General features: G+C 53.5%; 1 protein-coding gene across 7 annotated transcripts in view; it reads right to left on the bottom strand.

Moving 5' to 3' along the window:
* Positions 1–261: 261 nt before the first annotated feature.
* The window catches only part of LTBP2 (latent transforming growth factor beta binding protein 2), a 72,450-nt gene continuing 52,222 nt past the window's right edge, over positions 262–20,489 (bottom strand). For 2 of the 7 annotated variants that reach the window (XM_071557842.1, XM_071557845.1), the window contains 24 exons: positions 20,051–20,281; positions 19,494–19,516; positions 17,770–17,809; positions 17,278–17,373; positions 16,080–16,205; positions 15,768–15,896; positions 15,223–15,342; positions 14,171–14,290; positions 13,839–13,961; positions 13,521–13,646; positions 11,024–11,146; positions 10,585–10,710; positions 10,365–10,487; positions 10,005–10,136; positions 8,703–8,828; positions 7,789–7,932; positions 7,319–7,510; positions 7,116–7,196; positions 6,340–6,468; positions 5,968–6,108; positions 5,558–5,725; positions 4,765–5,040; positions 4,389–4,538; positions 262–1,150 (listed from right to left, as the gene is read on the bottom strand). In XM_071557842.1, coding sequence (XP_071413943.1) covers positions 981–1,150; positions 4,389–4,538; positions 4,765–5,040; positions 5,558–5,725; positions 5,968–6,108; positions 6,340–6,468; positions 7,116–7,196; positions 7,319–7,510; positions 7,789–7,932; positions 8,703–8,828; positions 10,005–10,136; positions 10,365–10,487; positions 10,585–10,710; positions 11,024–11,146; positions 13,521–13,646; positions 13,839–13,961; positions 14,171–14,290; positions 15,223–15,342; positions 15,768–15,896; positions 16,080–16,205; positions 17,278–17,373; positions 17,770–17,809; positions 19,494–19,516; positions 20,051–20,281 — 3,215 coding nt within the window. In that variant the 3' untranslated portion in view covers positions 262–980. The remainder of the gene's footprint in view (positions 1,151–4,388; positions 4,539–4,764; positions 5,041–5,557; positions 5,726–5,967; positions 6,109–6,339; positions 6,469–7,115; positions 7,197–7,318; positions 7,511–7,788; positions 7,933–8,702; positions 8,829–10,004; positions 10,137–10,364; positions 10,488–10,584; positions 10,711–11,023; positions 11,147–13,520; positions 13,647–13,838; positions 13,962–14,170; positions 14,291–15,222; positions 15,343–15,767; positions 15,897–16,079; positions 16,206–17,277; positions 17,374–17,769; positions 17,810–19,493; positions 19,517–20,050; positions 20,282–20,489) is intronic. The other 5 variants (XM_071557844.1, XM_071557843.1, XM_071557847.1 and 2 more) reach the window with 5 other exon arrangements.

Raw genomic sequence — 20,489 nt, 5'->3', positions numbered from 1 at the left:
CTACACGTTCTCATGCTGAAACTGCAGCCTCCTTGAGTGAGAACAAGGCAGGGTACGAGCAGCCACAACTGATGTGCTGTCTACAAGGTCTGGAATTGGCTCCTGGGGCTGGTTCTGGGCTGGGGATTTGGCCTGGCAAAGGTCTCTGCTCTGGCTGAGGAGCAGAAGGTGTGCCAGCTGAGAGGTCTAAGAATTGGCTTACGAGAGTGGCATGGCCCTGCCCTTGGCAGAGGCAACACAAGCACAGTTCTGACAAACCTGTGTGTTGAGCCACAGGGGCCCAAAATAAATGTTTTATTTAACAACATGAGCGAAGTTTCCAGCAGACTCAGTTAAAAAAAAAGAATCACCAACAACTTTACACAAAGAAAGCTGGACCTGCTCCCCCTCCCCTTGCCCAGCCAGCATGGTGCACAAGGGCAAAGTATGGGGCTAAGGGCCACATGGGGAGCTGGCCCTGAGGCTGGCCCCTCAGGCCTCTCCCGCATGACCCAGGGTTAGGCAGCAGCTCTAGAAAGCTGAGGTGCCACCCCTCCCTCCTTAAAGCTCTGGCCTAGGGGCTGGACACTTCACAAGGAGTGGGGCCAGCACTTGCAGTGTGGATGAGGCTTGTCACTAGGTCAGTGCAGCAGCGGCAGGGAGATGAACCCCTTTTTTGGCAGAGTGAGGGGGAGAGGCTGGGACTGCGTGGCAAGTGAAGGTGTCCTGTAAGCCTTCACAGCACGGGGCAATGTGACAGGCGCTGTGGGCTGGGCTGGGCTCTGCTGCAGGAAAAGTAGGGGCTGGCAGGGCAAAGGGGGCTGCAGAGGCTGGGAGCTTAGTCCTGACTTGTAGAGAGAGGTGGCAGGGAAGTTGTGCTCTTTGGAGGGGAAGGAATGAAGAGCCTCAAAGCACCTGCAGCCCCGTGGGCCTTTCTCTGTGCTCCCAGGTCCCAGAGCCACGTGCAGAAGGGGAGCAGCCTCACCCCTGCTCTCCTAGAGCTACGCGGCTGCTGCTGGGTTCTGGGCTGTCTGGGGCACGCAGTGGTGTGATCGGGCCAGAGCCACATAGCCTGGCAAGCACTGGCAGCGATAGGAGCCCTCTGTGTTCTTGCAGGTGCCACCGCGGCACAGGGGCTCAGGGCTGCCCACCTCCTCGCACTCGTTGATGTCTGCAAGGAGAAGCAGCTGGTGGCACAGTGAGCAGTCCCAGCCCACAGCCACACCTCCTTGTGCCCCAGCCATCCTCCCCTAGTCCTCCTGCACAGGTTCTCCATGCTCCTCCACCCCCCCAGTACCTCCAGGATGTCCCCTGTGACCCCAACAGCCTCCCACACCCTCAGCATATCCACCGAACACCTTCAGTCTCCAAGGATTTGGAGATCTCCAGCATTTGGAGTTCCCCCAGCATTTGGCATCCTCTAGCACAGGAGTGAACCCTGCCCCATGCACACCAGATAAGAGCCTCCCCATGGTCTGCAGCTGGTGACACCCCCAGGTTAGCAGATTCCTGCTGGTAAGTTGTGATAGCTTATGATCTTGGAAAAAGGCCACCTCTAGCCTTGGAAAATGCACTTTCCTGATCCAACAAGGTTGAGCAGGCAAAATATAGTGGCCCTGAGAGGCCGATTATCATCTCCAGGACCAGAGCACAGAGGGACTTCATGCTGCACAAACAACAGCTTGTTTTATTAACCTGCAAACTGTGACAAAGGGCTCACTCACTCGTCCAGCTCGCCGCTGGGCTAAAGTGTGTGTGTGAGCCCTTCAGCAGCTGCTTGACTGTGACAGGTCTGCACTGCTAAATGTACTTCCCTGGACACCCTTCCTGAGATACACCAACTTGTGGTAGGGCCACCAGCTGGACAAAGCATTCCTGTACACCTCAGTGCCCTTGTTTGCACACACAAGACCTCCAGAGTCAAAATCCTCACCAACCACAACAGGTCCAACCCCTCTGACCACGAACTCCAGTCTCCCACAGATCTGTAGGGAGTGGGGAGCAGTTGATGGGTTCAGCTGGCCAACCAAGGGAGAGAGAAGGGCCCAGCAGTAACCAACAGACCCCAGGAGGACTGCATTGCTCTGCCACCCCAGGGACCTCTGGTTACCTCTAGCATAGGTGGAGAGGGCCATCTGGCAAAGAAAGAGAAGTGCAGCTGCAGGGAGTGATGATAGAAGCAAAACTTTCAGGGAGGTGAGAGGAAGTAGAGCAGTCACAAGGGGAAGAAGGCGAGGGGAAACATGAGAAGAGAGGTCTGGACGAACGAGGCAGTCTTCATATGTAGCCAAAGCAATGGTGAAACATGCACTGTGGACTTGCACTAAACCTCAGGACTGGAACATTACCATGAACAGGATGGGCTTGCTTGGTAGCCTAAGGAGGAGATGTGAGGCAGCACATCAAAGGAGATATGCTCCTCAGCCTGGGAAGCAGGGGGAAGCAAAAGCAGAAAGAGCAAGCAGGCTGGTCTGGCTACCAAATGGAGAGGAGAAGTAAAACAAGGACACTTTAGCCCAGAGACACCCAAAACCCAGAAGCAACAGAGCAGTGCTAGCAGTGTGCACCAAGTCCTGGAGTTTGCCCACTCAGACAGGGGTGGGGGCATGCAGCCCACTTTGTGGGGCCAGAGTAAGCTGTCCCCGCATAGGGAAGCAAGAGGGAAAGCACTGCAGCAGCTGCAGGAATACTCTAAAGGCCTGAAGTCAGCAAGGTAAAAAACCAGAGATGACTAAGAACTGAGTAGCAGAACTGAAGGGAAAAAAATCAGGCTCCAGTGTAAAATGAGGGCTAGTTAGTCCAAGACATGAAAAGCAACAAGCAAAGGCTCCATAAATACATTAGCAGGAAACAATGGAGAATGGTGGTCTAGTTCTTATCAACAGAGGAAACAAAAGCCAGCCGAGCTGGCTGGAGCAGCTAACACAGGCTTTGTTCCAGCCATCATAAAAATACTCATGGTGACCAGACAGGGAACAGACCACGTCTGAAGTGTTTAAACAAGAGTGCAGGCGCACAGGGAGGGAAAGGCCACACTGTGATGGAGAAGTTCAACAATCACATAGATACAAGAGTTATATTCATATTTCTAACGGCTTTCTGCAATACAAGCTCACATGCTCAATGTTCCTGCAGACCCTGCAAAATTGACAGTTCTTTCTGAGACGGGAGCATAAAGGAGGTCTCAGAGAAGCAAGGAAGGATAAATCTGGTAACTATCTTCAAAACCAGAAAAGGGATAATTCAGAATTACAATCTGCTCACCCCCACTCCCCTAAGCAGTTCAGGTTTTTGAGTGACTAGGTCATAGCCCTGCAAAGGATAACAGAGTCGTTAAATAGCTGGTGCAGATCAGTTAAGGTCTGATTATGTTAAGTCAAGCTGGTTCCCTTGCCTGACCTGATAACTGGCCTGTCAGATAAGAGAGAAGTGGGTGGGTATGATGTGCCTTGGCCATGGTGAGGATTTCAACACACTCTCACATGACACACTCAAACAGACTGAGAAAATATCATCTAGATTAAACTGTGGCCATTGCACAATGGGTTGCACAGCTGCACTCCAAAGACAATTAGCAATACCTGGCTGTTACAATAAAAGCCTTTTAAAGCACAGCCTGCAGGGGTCTGTCCTGATTTGTACTCCATCCAAATATTGTCATTAAGGTGCATGCAGGAAGAATCCTCATGCTTTTAAAATGTATGTATGTGATGCCAGGCTGCAAGCACTTTGCAGTGTTCAGACTCATTCTGGTTGAGCAGGGAAGTTGTTCAAATTCAACCAGACAAAATTCACTGAAGGTAAATTGAAAATGCTGTGGCCAAGGAGAGGGAAACACTGCACAAATGCAGAAGAGGGACTTAACAACTTGGGCAGCCATTCTGCCCACCTGCATCTGGGCTGGCAGAGACCATGGGTTGTGTATGAACCATTGTATTGTTTGACTGGGAGTTGGAGAAAGTACCATGCCTAAGGAAAAAGAGGGTCTTCATCTGCTCTGTTGAGGACCTGAGGGCTCAGCTGGCTTAGGGAGCTGCACAGTGAAAAGGATGAAGACATGGCAGGGGGATGAAATGGAAATGCAAAGAGAAGTTTTAAAGACAGCAGTGTGGAAAGTGAGGAATTTCACCAGAGCACTGGTGAATGTAGAGGACATTAATCCCAGTAACAATGGCTGGTGATGTACAAGAGTGTAATGAGAAGATGGGAGCCATCAGCTGCTCCCAGTGATGCCCAGACTTGCCCTGATCTAGCTGCTTACAGAAAGCGGCCGGATGAGCCTCCGGGAGGACCATCCCAGCTGTATGGGAAGAAATCCCCAGCAGAGCAGGACTGCTCCAGCAGCTGTCCCGGCCAGCACCGCCAGGGAGCAGCCATGGTCAGGGCACAAAGGGCCCAGTTGCACTCACCCACGCAGGCCATGCGGGTCATGTCCAGCCGGAAGCCATCGAAGCAGTCGCAAGTATATCCCTCCTGGACACGCACGCAGCGCCCGTTCTCACAGCCATTGAGGATCCCGCACTCCTCCGCCTGTAGCCCCTCAAAGCCCTCATAGAGGCCTGGATAGAGGCAATGTGGTGTCAGAGCAGGGTGACACTCCACCCAGCCACAGAGGGGACATCGGGCATGCAGCAAGACAGTGGTGGTGCCAGAACTGACTCAGAACTGCCAGGAACAGAGCTTGCTTCAAGCCTGGTGCAGCCTGGCCAGGGTGGGAACTGCCAGGCAGTGCCCACGGACACAGTATGAGTGGGAAGGCACTTCTCTGTGTCTCCCAGTACTCACCAGTTTGGCTGGACAGGTAGTGGGGTGGGGACCGCACCGGGCCATGATGGAGAGGGCTGCCATGAAACTCACTGTTGGGTTCCCTCCGAGGTAAACCAGCATCGAAGTTTCCATACTCAGACTCCAGGTAGTTATAGTAGGGGCCCATGTCAGGGCTGGGAAGGCCATAGTGGGGGTCTTCTAAGCCTGGTCCATACTCATACCTAGGTCTTTCTCGGAGCTCAGCCCCTCTCTCAATGTCTTCACTGGCCCCATTACACAGGAAAGCAAAATCAGCTGCAAGTGAGAGAAAAGGAATGGTCGGTGTATCCTGGCTCAAGTGAGGTAGGTCTGCTATGGCCAGAGAGTGTGCATCCGTACTGCGTCAGCTGAGCCAGGCCTGCATTCACTGCCCTCCAAAGCTGCAGCTTTGTAGTTTGTTGATAAGATCCCATCTTCAAGAAGCCACCCCCTGTCTGGGCCAGCAGCTCCTTGAGCAGGAAGAACACCAATTTCTAGAGTGCTCCAGTCCCAGGCTGCTACTACCTCACTTCTCCTAACCTGTATAGGAACAGTGGGATGCACAGAGCAACCCTACCCTCAAACACCTTGGATTCATTGCAAACCATTTTCAGGTACATCCTACCCACTGGTGCAGCTCAGCTAAGTCAAAGTGTGAGGGGTTTATCTACTCCCTGGGCTGGTTTTAGCAATGCAGAGAACTTCATGTGACGGACCTGCACACTATGACCAGTGGCAGCCCAGCCCATTCCCACCTCTGTTGGGAGATGCTTGCCCACGCTGCCCTGCTCACCGGAGGACCTGTGTGGACAAAGCGCACAGTTCTGGCCCCAGGCTTCGCCGAGCCGGCAGCAGCACTCAGTATACGTGGTCTGCTCACCACGCAGCAGGTCTTGGCAGATGTAGTCAGCAACAGTCTGCCAGCAGACATCCAGGTGTATTTCATATTCCTCCAAGGCATCTATGAGTGACACATGCAAAGGATGCCATTAAAATCTTCCAGAAGAGTGCCTGTCCATCTTGTCCTGAGAGGGATGATTGTGTGCCCCAGCTCCTGCCCCCTCCATGTCCTGGCTGCACACTGTGCTGGTGCTGGTACATCTCAAACAGACACCAAGTCCCTATCCACTGCTCCTCAGTGGATCCAGCCATGGAGTGGGATGTGGGGGGCAAAGGTATGCTGTGGTGGGGGATCAGGCTCACCTGCCCTGCTGGAGAAATTCACACATCGGTTGCCAGTGGCATCCAGTACAAAAGGGAGGCTGCAGAAGCAGTGGTAGGAGCCTTCTGTGTTCAGACACTCGCCATTGATGCAGTACACTTCATTCTGACACTCATCCTGGTCTGCCCACACACAAGGACAGAGCAATGTTTCAGTCTGGCAGACATGAGCAATGTGACCCTTTCCCTTGATCAAACAGGGACCTCAGGGGCTCCTGCCACCTCCAGTCTTGTTCCCCACGAGGGTCCCAAGAAGCCTGTTACCTAGACGTGGCCCTATACTGTGGGCAGCAGTGACAAGTCTGGATGCAGCAGCATGGCTGTCCCTTCATGTGCAGTGGGGTGTCCACTTACCAACACACTCAAGCCTGCTGGAGTCATAGAAGTAGCCTGTATGGCAGAAGCACTTGTAGCCTGGCACCGTGTTCAAACATTGCCCATTGCGGCAGAACTCAGAACCAAATATCTCACACTCGTCCATGTCTGAGAGAGAGATGGATGGAGGGAAAGAGAGTCTCAGGAAGCAGAGCCAAGGAAGCAAGGTGAGTTGGATGCTGTACCTGCAGAAAGCCAGCACAGCACCTTGGCCTGGATCACTGACAGGTCTCTGAGCGAACCCCCCACCTCTCCCACTAGCCCCGTGCTTCGGAGTGGAGGGGAAAGCACCCACAGGCAGAGCAGGAGGAAGGATGATGTGGAACAGGATACTTTCACAAAAAGGAAATTCACATGCTTTTCTGGAAGGTCAGGAATACAACCCTCCTGAAGGAGAGATGCCAAAGACTGAGCCTGCTGGCAACTGGGAGATCTGATCAGCCACTGGGAGATCTGATCAGTAACTGGAAGGGTTGTGTCTTAATGGTCTCCATTCCTGGTTCATAATGGGCATGGGAGATTTGCAAAGAAAGAATCACTGCCAGCAGCGAGGCAGGACTGGTGGGAGGGACACTTCCAGCTTGCTGATACTGGCAATCTGAGATCTCTCCAGATGGAGGAAAGCAGCAGCAGGATGTTAGCATTCACCACCACAGGCCCAGGGAGATAGTTCTGTCAATGTATCTCTATGCAGGGCTTTGCACAGTGCCCTCCCTCTTCCCCCTGGGAAAAAAGAAAGAAAATGGTGCTAGTACCTGTGAAAGAGACTTTTCCTGAGATCAGATCTTTCTGGGGAATATAGCCCTTCCCAAGAGGACAGATCTCTTGATACTCCACTGACCAGGAGGTAGATGCCAAGGGTAAATGGAAAGAAAATAAACAGCTCATTAGTGCAACCAAGGTAGAGCTGGCAGGCAGAGTGCTGGCCCTGCCTCCTGTGGTGGAGACACAGCCCTACCTGTGCCTGGGATGGGGCATGGGTAAGTCTCACAGTTGTCACCCCAGGCTGCCCCCACAGTACAGCAGCATTCCTCCTTGCTGATGTTCTTGGCCAGGACGCTGTCACACAGGCGAACGTCACTGATGTGGTAGTAACATTGCTTGCGCTCTGCGCTGTCAGAGAGGTGGGCTGTGTGTGTGTCGGAGCCTTCTGGAAGACAGCAGAGCAGGGATGGGATGGGATGGGGTACTTGGCACCCCAATGCAGCATTACACACCTAGGAGGTCCCAGAGCACACCCACCACCAGCAGTGTGGCCTTCCCAGGTGCCGAGTTTCAGACTCCTCAGCTATCCCCAGATAAAAGCTTGTCCATGTCTGTGCAGGCTTCTACAGCCCTGTCAGTCCCTCAGCTTTATATGACCCAAGTCAGGGTGACCACACTTCTGACCTAATGTCATCTGTGCTTCTGTCCTAGTTGCCTACTCACCCATGGCAGCTCGGGGCTGGCACTGCCCTGCCTCTGTGTTGTACTCCTCATGGTCACTGGGGCAGAGGCACAGGAAGGATCCCTCCACATTCTCGCAAAGCGCAGTTCCACACACAGCGACCATCAGTTCGCACTCATTTACATCTGCAAAGCAAGGGGCACCAGTGGGCAGTGGGAGCCCTGTCTGTGCACAGGCAGCCTGTGCATGGTCTGCAGCATAAGGTCAACCTTCAGTAGGGTGATGGAAGCTACTAGGGACGAGCTGAGAGCTGTGCTCACATGGTGACTCAACACAAGTCTGGCAGAGCTTCGTGCCCTGCTCTCAGTGGATTCAAGGAGCCTGAACTCCAGCTTGCAGTGGGTGGCTGGATTACAGGATCATCTAGGTTTCAAGGGACCACTGGAGGTCTCTAGTCCAACCCTCTGCTCAAAGCAGGGACACTTATGCGATCCCACCAGGCTTCTCAGAGCTTTGTCTTGTTGGGTCTTTAAAACCTCCAAGGATGGCAATTACACAGCCATCATAGACATCTGCTCAACTGCCTGACTGTCTTTATGGTGAAAACTTTTTTCCTTATTATACACCCTGCCTGTTCTCTACAGGCACCCTTTGAAGTACCTCTCTAGCACCTTCAGTGCCTCCATCCCCTAAAGACCTCCTTTCCACCCAGACAGAAAAGATCTCCATGTTCACTGTCAACCACTTGCTTTTTCAGAGCTCTGCTCCTTTGCAATCACAAGGATCTGCTGGGAGGGGTTTGACTCCATGAGCTGCCCTGTCCATGTGTGCAATTCTCCAGGCGTGGATGCAGTCCCCATCTGTAGTCTGGGAGCATCACACAGCAGGGACACCAGTCTAGCATCTGCCAGTGACTCTGCATTACTGACTGGCAGAGTGATCCTGTCAGACTCACCAATGCAGTAGTGCCCAGAGGGTGAGATCTCATAGCCACGGTCGCAGAGGCAGCGGAAGGAGCCATCAGAGTTCTCGCAGAAGCCGTGGCTCCCGCACAGCGTTTCATTGGCACACTCATCAATGTCTGTAGCAGAGCAGAGAGCAGGAATTGCCCCAGATCCCACCTCTTCCAATGGACGTTCCTACCCAGGCCCCTTTGCTCTGACCCCAAGATCTGGGGCTGGGGCAGACATTCCTGTGATGTGAGGGACTGGGTCTGGCTGCCCCACTTGCTCACCTTGCTATGGCTGTGCATGTTAGGAGAAGCTTCCTGTAACACAGAGGACTGCCAAGAGGCTATGTGAACAGAGCAACAGGAGCAGGGTGGGAATGGGAAATGGATGGGAAGCGTGGGAGGTGGCTGGCAGGGGTGACTGAAGGCAATACAGTTTCCTGCAGAGGTGTAAAGGGACACAGAGCCTACAGACTCACACTGGCAGGACATGTAAGCATGCAACTGAAGCAAGTGCAGACAGATGAAGGATGATACCCTCCTAACCCCATTCTTCTTGACCTGATCCTTCTCTAACTGCTCCAGTGCCAGGGAGTGTGGTTGGACAATCACAACTGGGTTCTCTGCCTACAGAGACCAGGTTTACAGCCCTGCTCTCTGCATCCTGCTCCCCTCCAACTGCTGCACGGCAGAGGTTTCCTTGGAGCAGTCGGAGCAGCCAGAGCAGCTATGTGCCCACAGCCCGCTGCTCCTAAGGCCAGGAGCAGCTCCACATGCTAAGTCTGAGTCCTGGCACAGCCCAGAGCCCAGTGGCTGGCAGCAGCTCCTCCTTGCTGCAACCTTTCCTCAGCTAGGGGGAGCCTCAAAAATTGCAGAACCCCTTTGCTCTTTTCTCTTCATTGGAGCCTGGGTTCCAAAGCTAGACTCTCCAGACTAGCACACAGTGGCACAAGCAGCCTTTCTCCTTGCCCAGGCCTGCCAGGCAGGTGACTGGCACTGGCCCCAGCAAGCACAACTTACAGGAAGCTGCAGTCCAGCTCCAAGCCCGGAATGGCTGTAACCTGCCCAGTACTCTCCCCGAGTGGAAAGCAGCACAATGTAGTGTCTGTTCCAGATGCCAGGAAGAGAGAAGTCCAGACGCAAGCAGGCAGTGCAGCCAAGAAAACAAACTCTCAGCATTATCTGCCTCTCCACTAGCCACACATTTCCTCCTGCTCCTCCCTCTTGCCTCTGGCAGCGATGTCCCCCAGCCGCTCTGTTCCTAACGGGTGGAGGGACAGGGACAGGGACACCCACGGCTGTACTTACCAATGCAGTCACCCAGGGGGGTCCAGTGGAAACCAGGCTGGCAGCCCATGATACAACGATAGGAGCCTAAGCTGTTCTGGCACCGCCATGTGCCACAGATGGCATCCCCATATTCTTTACACTCATCAACATCTGCAGGCAGGAGGGCAAGGGGATGAGGATGGTCACATGGTGACCCTGCTTGCTCAAACCAGCACCTGTGTTAACTCAGTTGGCCAGAGACTCTGAGCCACTGCTAGTCCTCCTTACAAGTCACCAGCAACTATAGGTGTTGGGAGCAGAACTGCCCTCCCCCTTGCACTGGCTGCATCCATCCCCTCAAATTCCAGGAGGCTAATCTCCCCAAGGATGAGCTCTCACCCACGCAGTCATCAGTCTCCTGAGAGTGTTTGAATCCATTTTCACACAGACACCTGTAAGAGCCTTCTGTGTTCAGACACTGGCCTTGTGAGCACCGGGACTTATCTGCACATTCATCCACATCTGCAAAATCAGAACAAAAACATCAACCTGGATCTCATTGCAGGGGAGGGAGCAGAGGACAGAACCTAAGGTATGTCCCTGCCATCCTCCAGCTCACCTTGGCAGCTGACTCCACCAGCCACATTTGAGAAACCAGGAGCACAAATGCAGAAGTAGGATCCATGACTGTTCAGACACTCGCCATTCGGGCTGCAGATCTCGCTGTTCAGGCACTCATTCACATCTGCAGAGGGAGCAGACTCAGGGCCTCACACCCAGCTGTGGGGCACAATCTTCACCAAAGCCACATGGATTCCCTCTTCCCAGCCTCTTACAGGCAGCCATCAAAGGGCTTCTGGCCCCTGGTTTTCTAGCCATGGAGACAGAGATCTTCTCTGTCCATGGTGATCATGAATTTGGCTACAATTTTATGGATGTGCCATGCATGGTGGCATCACCTGCCCTGGCACTGACATCCTTCCTGCTGAGAAAGAAGGGGGATCCACAGGCAGACTGTATGTACTGGACCCAGAGGGCTGCAGGGATGGGGTTCATACCTTCACACATGGTGCCATTCATGAGCTCAAAGCCAGCCTGGCAGTGGCACTCGTAGGAGCCCAGGGTGTTCCTGCACTCTCCTCCTAGGCATTGAACAGCAGGGTCCTCACACTCATCCATATCTGCCAAGCAGAAGGGCACAGCGCAGAGTGAGACCTCGGCTCTTGATGCCATTGGAGAAGATCCCCACCCAGAGAAGCTGTCACCCAGCTGTTGGCCTGCAAGCTGGGCATGAGCTGCCCTCCCAGATCATCTCATCACAGTAAAAAGATGGCAGAGACCACCTGTTATTAGGGTGTGAGGAGTCAGCCCAGACTCCTTTCCATCCTAGGAAATGGAATAAACACTATTCCAGCACCAAGGCAGTGGTGCCCAGCGACAGGACCAGGGGCAATGGAATATTAGAAAACACTTTTACTGTGACAGTGACTGAGCACTGGCATAGGTTGACCAAAGAGGTTGTGGAGGCTTGCTCCTTGGAGATACTCAAAAGCCATCTGGACATAGTCCTGGGCAGGCAGCTCTTGGTGGCCCTGCTTGAGCAGGGGGTTGGACAAAATGACATCCAGAGGTCCCCTCCAACCTTGGACATGGACATTCTGTGATTCTGTGAGCACAGGGATACTGCTGACCTCAGTGTCTGTCTCCAGCAGAGCTCTGCACTGGGTGCTACAACCACCAAGAGGCCAGTGGGGAGCCACAGTTGCTGACAAATCCTCTCTTCAGCCAAGTGCACAAGAGCAAACATCAGCAAAGTAACGCAGCACCAGTCCCACCTGCCAGACTTGCCCACAACATCTTTGGATTGTGGCAGAGCTGTTCATGGGCCTACAATAGGTCTTACCCAACTGCAGAGCTCCCCACAAATGTACTCCCACCCAAGTCACTCAGGCCTTGGCCAGAGCCTGCTGGCATTCTGAGGATTTTGCTCACAGCAGAGGAGGAAGGGGTACCTTCCCTCTAAGAGAGGGCTATGAAATGCCAGCAGTCTGACAGTGCCTGCAGCCCATGAGGCAGGGGCAAGCATTGGAGAACACTGGTAGTCAGAAGGATGGGCTGGTGTGCAGGCAGCAGAACACATGGCAGTGGAGGAAATCCTGCTCTACACTACTCCCCTGACAGGGGCTAAAGCCCTGAGACTGACAGCTCCTGAGGGCAAGGAGGGTCATTTTCCCCTTTGCAGAGCACTGAGCAAGCTACAGGCATGAATGAGCATGGAGCACCACTCCCTACCACCTCAGGGCAGGATTCCCAGCTTTTCCGTCTCAGAGAGTTGCAAGTTTATTTACCAAAAAACTATCACAAACCCCTTATCATTTAACAAATATGAAACCTAAATCCACAGACAAGGCCACCAGCCAAGGCAGGGAAGAACACGTCATCCTGCCATCAGGTCAGTGTGACCTAAACGGTATTAAGCCCTGATAAAGTGCCCTCATTAAATGGCTGGGGCAAGGTGGCTGAGATGGGGTGGCTTATGTGGAGTCTTGGGAAAAGGGGAGGGGAGATCTAAGGCATCAAACCATGGTTCTGCCATTGCACCCAAAAATCAAATGGAAAGTAAGTTCATTTCATGCTGACTTTCTCAGACACTAAACCAGAGAAGAATAAAGGGAGGAAAATCTCCTTCTTTTCCCCCACTGGAGGCCCACATGTAGGGGGATCCTTCTGAGAGTCACACAGAAGGCAAGACCTTCAATTTGCCAGCTACGTGCAGGCTGCAGAGCTCTGCACTGCTCCAAAGAGAAATTCTCAGCACATGGCCAATCTTTAAACAAATACCTTTGCCAGCTCTGACCTCTCCTTTCCATTGCTCACATTAAACCATTTCAAGCCCAAGATATCCCCGGGGACAGCCACCAGGGAGGAGGTTTCCCTGCCTGTGCTGGGGCAGTCAGGCTGTAAGGCAGGCTGTAGGGCAGGGACTCAAGCACTCTCATGTCTCAGCACTGCAACCAACACAAATTGATGCTGATGTTAACTCTCTGCCAGCATACCTGGCACAGCAGAGTCCTTGATCTAAGCTTTCTTTTTTAAACAAGTTACATTAAGGGCTAGGGAAAAATGATGAAACCTGGGTGCCCACAGTCTCTTCATGGGCTGAGGACCCAGTTTCTCCTTCTGTTGAGGACCTACATTTGAGGTACATCCTCCAAGACACACAGTTCTGTACTTAACCACACACAACTCTCTGACAATGTTTCCAGGTCTCCCGTACTCCTCTGGCCTTTGTCAGCAACTCCCTGATCATCAGTAGTCCAGGAGTCTTACCAATGACTCCTCTCCCCATTCCCTTTCTACGTAAGGAAAATCACCTTCCTGCTGCTGCACGTGACATCTGCTTGCAACCCTCCACACTGTATGCTAAACAGGAAGCTAAAGAGCTGGAAAAGGATCCTGAAGCCTAAAGCCCTGCCTTACCAGTAACCCAGCTACGGCAACATCTCTCCTCTCATTCCCTCCAGCACCCACCCCTCTGTCATGGGAAAGGGATACCTTCACATGTGCTGCTATCTCTGGAGACTGTGTAGCCTGTGTCACAAGCCATGCAGGAGTAGGATCCCTCAGTGTTGAGGCAGAGTCTGGAGGGACAGGCAGCCTGGGCTGTGCACTCATCGATGTCTGCATAAGCATATGAGAGAGAGCAGGATGAGTAGAAAAGATGTAGAGCAACCATGACCACACATGTGTTGGGGGAACCAGCCAGCATGGTGGCCACAATTCAGGCAGAGCCAAGTGTTCAGGAAGAGCCTAGGGAAACCTCTGGACTGAGTGTGTGACACTTCAGTATCTGAACTCATGGCTCCCTGGTACCTTGGCAGCTCTTCCCATCAGGTGCCACCTCATAGCCCTGGTAACAGGAACAGCGGAAGGAGCCATCCAGGTTGACACACCATCCATGAGCACAAGTCCCCTCCACAAGACACTCATCCACATCTGTGTGACATAGCAGAAGGCAACATGATATGGGAGGGTGCTCAGAGCAGTCCCTGCCATGCAAACCATGAGGGCACTATGGCCTGGCCACACAGGCTGGCTGCCTGCAGGAGAAGGGTGCTGCCTGTGCCCCTGCTCCTTTAGAGGCTTGCAGGAAGCACTGCCATGGGGGGCAAGGGTACTTCTCAGGGACAGCCCAAGCTTCTCACCAATACATCTCCCATTCCTGGGCTGGTAGCCATCCCCACAGCTGATACACTTGTAGGATCCCAGAGTATTGACACACCTCCCACTGGGGCAAGAGCTGGGATCCATGCACTCGTTGACATCTGCCAAGAAACACACTCCTTTCAGGCTCCCAAAGGTAAACAATGCAGCAGTTCTGCAATGTATCCTCTCCAGCTGGATCATCAGAGTTCCCCTCCCCGGCACAGTGATGCTCAACAGAGTTGAGTTTGCTGAGGATTAGGCAGCACTTCTTATAGCCCTACTTATCACTCAGGATCCTCCACCCACGTCTGAGGGCTGACATAAGTCAGCAGCAAAACTCACTGCCACAGGATGTTGCCAAGGCCAGGAATCTGCCTGGGCAGAGAAAGGGATCAGAGAACATCTGTGCAGAGCTGTTTCATCAGGGCCTTTCATAACTATGATTAGAATGCAGCCTCCAGCTCAGGAAGTCCTTAAGGCAAGTACTTTCTGGAGGCCATGCAAGGGGAGCAGCATTCTGTGCATACCCTGTTTCCTGTAGTGACTCCTAAAATAGTCTCCCACTCTAGGATGGAGAAGAGCTACTAAGAAAGGGGAATCTTTGATCAGACACATCTTATGTTTACAAGGGTGAAAGCTCTGGAGGGCCCAGGTCATGCCAAGTGAAAGGGATGCAGTAAGGACAGGTGGCCTGAGTCTCTGCAGCCTGCTCTCCCTGCAGTCTACTTGCCACCATGAAAGTTTGGTGACAGAGTCAAGGTGGCATGAAAATATATGGCCACGTTCTCCCAGAATGGGAAGCTGGAATGGGCTGGTTGCCAGGGATCTCCCTGAGGAGCTGGGAGATGATCTTGGGAGAACTCCATTCCCTCTGCCCAGGAAAGCCTGTTCCTCTTGCATTACCTCCTTTAGGGAGAGGGCAGTCAAACATGGGGGTGACCTATCTCCCTTCCAAAAGGGGACATGGAGTGATGAGGAAAGAGGAAATGAGGTGTTCAGCCATGCACAGGATGGGTTGGAAAGGCAGGGGACAGGGAGCAGCAATCTTCACCTTCGCATTGTCCTCTGGGGCCCATGGCAAAGCCCTCCTTGCACTGGCAGTGGTAGGAGCCAGGGGTGTTGATGCATCGCTGTCCTCGGCAGATAGAAGGCTGTTCACATTCATCTCGGTCTGGTAACAGACAGGGAGACAGTTCTGAGTCTTGCTCCTCCAGCGTCGGGAAGGCTGTGTGCAGGAGAGGACCTGCTCCATCTGCATCTGGCTCTACCCTAGGGACCAGTGACAGGATTCTCCTCTATCCCTGGCCTGCCCTACCACCCTGCTTGACAAGAAGCAGTGATCAGAGCTGGCATCATGACTGGACTCCTTCACAGATCATCATGGGCAAGGTCCTGTCCCTGAGCAAGCAGGAGAGGGTGATTCCCATGAATCAAGCTGTCCATGGACAGGCTTGTGGGAAGGGAGGGTGTGCAGGTATGCATGTGGGTGTGCACTGTGTGCATGAAGTGCATGTGTGTGTGCACATTCATGAGAGAGTGAGAGAACAGGGAAGCTCTGGGGAGGTGGCAGCCTTGTGCCAGGTGGACCCCACTTACCCTCACAGCTCTGCTTGCCCTCTGAGACAGTCAAGGTGTACCCAGAGTAACAGATGCAGAAATAGGAGCCCGCACTGTTTATGCAACGACCTTTTCCAACACATGGGTCTTTCAGACACTCATCTTCATCTGTGCCCAGACAGGGAAGGAAGACAGGCAGTCACCACCTGCAGCTGACTGCCAGCCCCCTGCCAGCCCCTCAGTGCAGCACATGGGCAGGGGTCAGCAGAGCTGCCAGAAAACCTTCCCCCAAAAGCCTGAAGACCTGAATTGTCTGTTGAGGCCCAGGAGGCAGAGAAGGGGCCAACCTACCAATGCAGTGGATGCGGCTGGGGTCCAGTGTGTAGCCAGGGTGGCACAAGCAGCTGTATCCCTCTGGGGTGAGAACACAAGCACCGGCTCCACAGGAGAGGGGTGAAGAGGCACAGCCACTGAGCCCTGGGAGGAGAGAGCCTGGGATTGAGGGCAGTACCGAAAGGGTGCACAGAGTCTAGGGCCTGATTTGTGTCCCCAGTGCCATGCCAGGAGGCTGCTTTTACCCTTCTTGGAGGGCAATGCTGAGCCTGCTCCTCTCCTTCTTCACGAAACCTACACCTGCAGGGCTACAGGGAGGACACAGCAGATCCTGCCACCTCCTCTGGCTCCTCTGGCCTGAGCTCAGCTGGGATGCCCCACTCTCCTGTACTGCTCACCTGTGCCTTGGCCCCAAAAACGGGTGGTGGGAGTAGCCCCATGCCTTGGAGGAGGACTGGCAGCAGAGCCTAGCACCTGTGATGTGGCTCCTTTTGGGGATACAGCAGGGCCTCCATGCCCCACACCACTCTGCTAAGCAGAGCACAGGCAGCAGTGGGGGAGTAGAGGGGCATCACACACCCCTGGGCATTGAGCCAGCCGGGGGTGGGGGCGTAGCCCGAACCCAAACAAAAGCCTATTGAGGAAAACGAATTCCTCAACAAGGTGTCTCTGCCAGGCCTGCTCCCCAAGGTGCTCCAGCCCCCGGCACAGGGCAGGGGCCACACTCCTAGACACTTAAGCAACCCTGGAACAACAGCGCCCTTGTTTCCGGCACAGTAAACAAGCCGCCCTGGGAGCCACATGCCTCCCCTTGTGCTCCCCCTTCCCGATGAGTCAGCCCAAGCCATGGGGGGCACGGGGCCAAATCCACCGTAGCGGGCTGGTGGTGGTGATCCCTCCCAGCCGGCAGCCACTGCTGCGCCGGCAAGTGAGGCAAGGACTCAGAAAGCCAAACACTTCTCTCCTCACAGAGGATCACTCTTGTGCCTCCCCACGGCAGACCACTTTCCCTGCCTGGCAGTAGCTGAGACTAGGCTCGGACAACACCCCAGCGTGGCAGGACAGGGACTTTTCTTTGGAAACTCAAGGGGGGCATGTGGGAAGACAAACAGACTGGTGAAGGGAGAAGGCCCCTGGACAGAGCTTAGGACATAATTTCCCTGTAGTACCAGGCACAGAGAGATGGGCAATGCCTGAGAAGGGTGCACACACAAACCTGAGCCTTGTGCTGGCACCTTTGTTGGAGCAGCAGCATCCCAGGTGCTCATGGGCCCAGGCTGAGGAGGACCACGCCAGAACTCCTCTTCCTCTGCTGTGGAAGGAGAAGAGACGTGAGGCAAGCCCCTGATCCCAGGCAGAAGTGCATGCCCAAGGTTCACCTGTGCTGGGTGGCCCTGCAACCACAGGTCCAAAAAAGCCGATGGGAAGGGGCTGCAGGGCAGTCGCAGCAACACCATCATCTTATTATTTAACACAGCCTCTTCCACCCTGCTGGATTTTCATCACCTCCCCGCATTCCTACAGCCCTACATCAGCCACCCCAGTGTGACAGGGGTCCTCCACACTGCCCCACACCCAGCCTGCCCTGCCCAGCACTGGGGGCTTCTGTGCAGAGGAGGCAGCTCCCAGTCTCCCTGCTCTCCTCCCTCCTCACTGCCCTGTTGTCTTCCCCACAAGCACCCTGCCCTTTCGCCAGCCTGGCACTCACCTCTGTGCATGTCAGGCTCTGCAGTGGCATCAGCAGTGCCCTGAGGGACAGAAACATAGGACTGCTTCTATTCTCATGCATGGAACAGGGACATTTTCCCACCCACCTCCTGGTTCCTCTTACTCCGCAGGAGACCATCCTGGAATGACAAGCTGCCACAGCTAGGTGCAGCTGTCAGGGCCACTCTGTCCTGAGCACATCATCCTGGGCAAAACAGCTCCAGACCATGCCTGGAGGGCTGCCCACACAGGGGCCATGCCAGCACACTGTGCAGGTGAGACCCAGAGCACTGCTCCCAGGCAGGCTCCTCCTCAAGGTGGCCAGGAAGGTCATCCAGGCATGGTAAATACTGCCACTGTCACTGGCGCCTCTGGGATGATGAGGACAGATGTTGCTTCAACCTCTCTCACGACTGCTACCTACTAGAAGGGTGCTTGGTGCTAGAAGCTCTTTCTCAGCACCCCCTCCTGGCAAACCTAGGGCTGCCAAAGGAAATGCTGGAGCACAATCCGAGTCTCTGCTCTGAGTAGCTTTCTGTAATGGATGAAGAAAACCGTCAGCTGAGCAACCTAAGTTCCAGACTAGCTCTGTTTCACACTTGTAAGCTTTGGTTCAAATTTCTGCTCTCTCTTGAGATTTCCCAGATGTACTTGGGCAAGTCACTGCATGTCCATGAAGCAGTGACAATGGCAGCATTGTCCCCTCTCTCAGAAGGGCTGCAAGTATGTGCTGAGGGATGAGCTGCTTTAGAAAGAGGGCACAGAGATGCTCAGGAGAGATATGACTGAACCTCTACTAACAGCAGGGATCAAGAGGCACACAGTTTTCAAGTGAGACTCACAATAAAGAAACACAGTCCTAGGAGTGCCTGGCAGAAAATCAGTCCCCAGGCTGCTCCCATCAAACAGGGTTGAATTCACACAGCCAGTGCAAGAAACTCCTGACCCAACTGCTCCAGTGGTGTTTCTGATGCACCTATCACAGCACAGGGAGACCTGTCTGTGAGCTGGGCTTGAGCATGACACTGGACTTGAAGAGAGGAGCCCATTCCAAGGTGATTGCAGCAGTTCCCCTCAGCCTGCTGCCCATCAGCCCTACAGCCAGGCCAGGCTGACAGCAGGGAGTGAGTGCCCACACTTCAGCTGTTTAAGTACTGCTCATATTCCCTGAAACCAATGAAAGCAGAGCAAACTTGCATCTGCAGCACAGACTAGAATTTCAAAGCAAAATTCTTCTTGGTGTCCTTTTATAGTGGGCTACATCTTTGCAGTAATTCACCCTTTTGCTCCTTAGGACTGAGTCCATCATGGATAATCCTTCCTGTCTAGAGCTTCAAACCCTGTGAGATGCAGTGTAGACCTGGCTCCAGTCATGTCTAACTCACACGTCTGCCTGTTAAAGAGTAAGTGACTGTGAGCAGGAAAAGAATCATAGAATAGTTTGGGTTGAAAGGAAGCTTAAGGAACACGACCCCATCATGAGCAGGGACACCTACCTGGTTGCTCAAAGTCCCATCCAATTCGGTCTTGAAAACTTACAGGGATGGGGCATCCACCTGGGTAACCCGTTCCAGTGTCTCACCACCCTCATAGCAAAGAATTTCTTCCTAATATCTACTCTAAATCTACTCTCTTTCAGTTTATTTTTATGACATCCCCCTTCCCACCCATCAAGCTACCATGAATGCATGACATCCACGATGTAGCAAGACAAATCTTACTCACCTGCATGGCAGGAGAAATTTCACCTGAAAAGGGAAAGAGTGAATGGTGAGTAGCAGATAGGCATCTTCCTCAAACACTGGGTGCCCTAACTTCACCCCACCTCTATGATGCTGCCATTCAGTTCCTCACACTCCCCTGCAAGGCTTTGTTCCCAAAGCCAACACACCTGGACTCCTGGCACTGTGAAGACCCCAGGAGCTTCCGCTCCAGCAAGTACTGGCACAGGCATCTGGTCACACTGCCTTCCAGCTGGACTGGACAAAAGCCCAAGGACTGGAGTGCCAGGTTTGCCATGCAGACCTGAGGTCCTGGTGGAGGCAGCCTGACCAGTCAGCACCAACTGCAAAGATGCAGTTGCAGGAGCCTGAAACACTCAACCTTCTCTCCAAAGGCCTTAAGACATGGTGCCTTATGGCTCAGAAACACTACAGTCATACAGATGTAGAAAATCCTTATCAGCCAGAAGTCCATCCATAGTCTATGGCAGGACCTGAGAATTTCTCCACCCTTGCTAGAGGCCCAGATGGAGCAGCTTTAAGCAGTAGACCCCACACTACCCTGTCTTGCTGAGGTGCCAGGGTAGGGGAATGCCTCCAGGATGCTCCCACGCATGCTGTCCTGCAGTTGCTGTCTCTTTGCTGTCCAGTCCAAAGTCCAGTTACTGTTCTCCCCTTGCTCTTCCAAGCTGAAGGGCAGCTCTTCTGCCTCTGCCTTCCTCATTGACAGTCGGATATCAGAGCTAGAGTAGGTATAGCCATGTCCTGCTGGGCAAATCTCCTTGAAGGCTTCTGTGAAGGAAAATCAAATCAAAACTTTAGAGAGCAGAGGTTGGAAAGAAGAGACTAGTGTGGGAATCACCTGGCTTACCACACCCAGATATGATGCTGTGACAGTGGAATAAAGGAGTGAAGATGGACAGGCATGTATGTGAATGCAGGTGCCAGCTTCCCCCATCCCATTATTTTCTGGAATTTCTAAGGGTTAAATCCTTACAGA

This window comes from Pithys albifrons, chromosome 6, assembly GCF_047495875.1.
Source record: "Pithys albifrons albifrons isolate INPA30051 chromosome 6, PitAlb_v1, whole genome shotgun sequence".
NCBI classification, from domain to species: Eukaryota; Metazoa; Chordata; class Aves; order Passeriformes; family Thamnophilidae; genus Pithys; species Pithys albifrons.
Note: the sequence above shows the minus strand (reverse complement) of the source record. Positions and strands in the feature narration are given on the sequence as shown.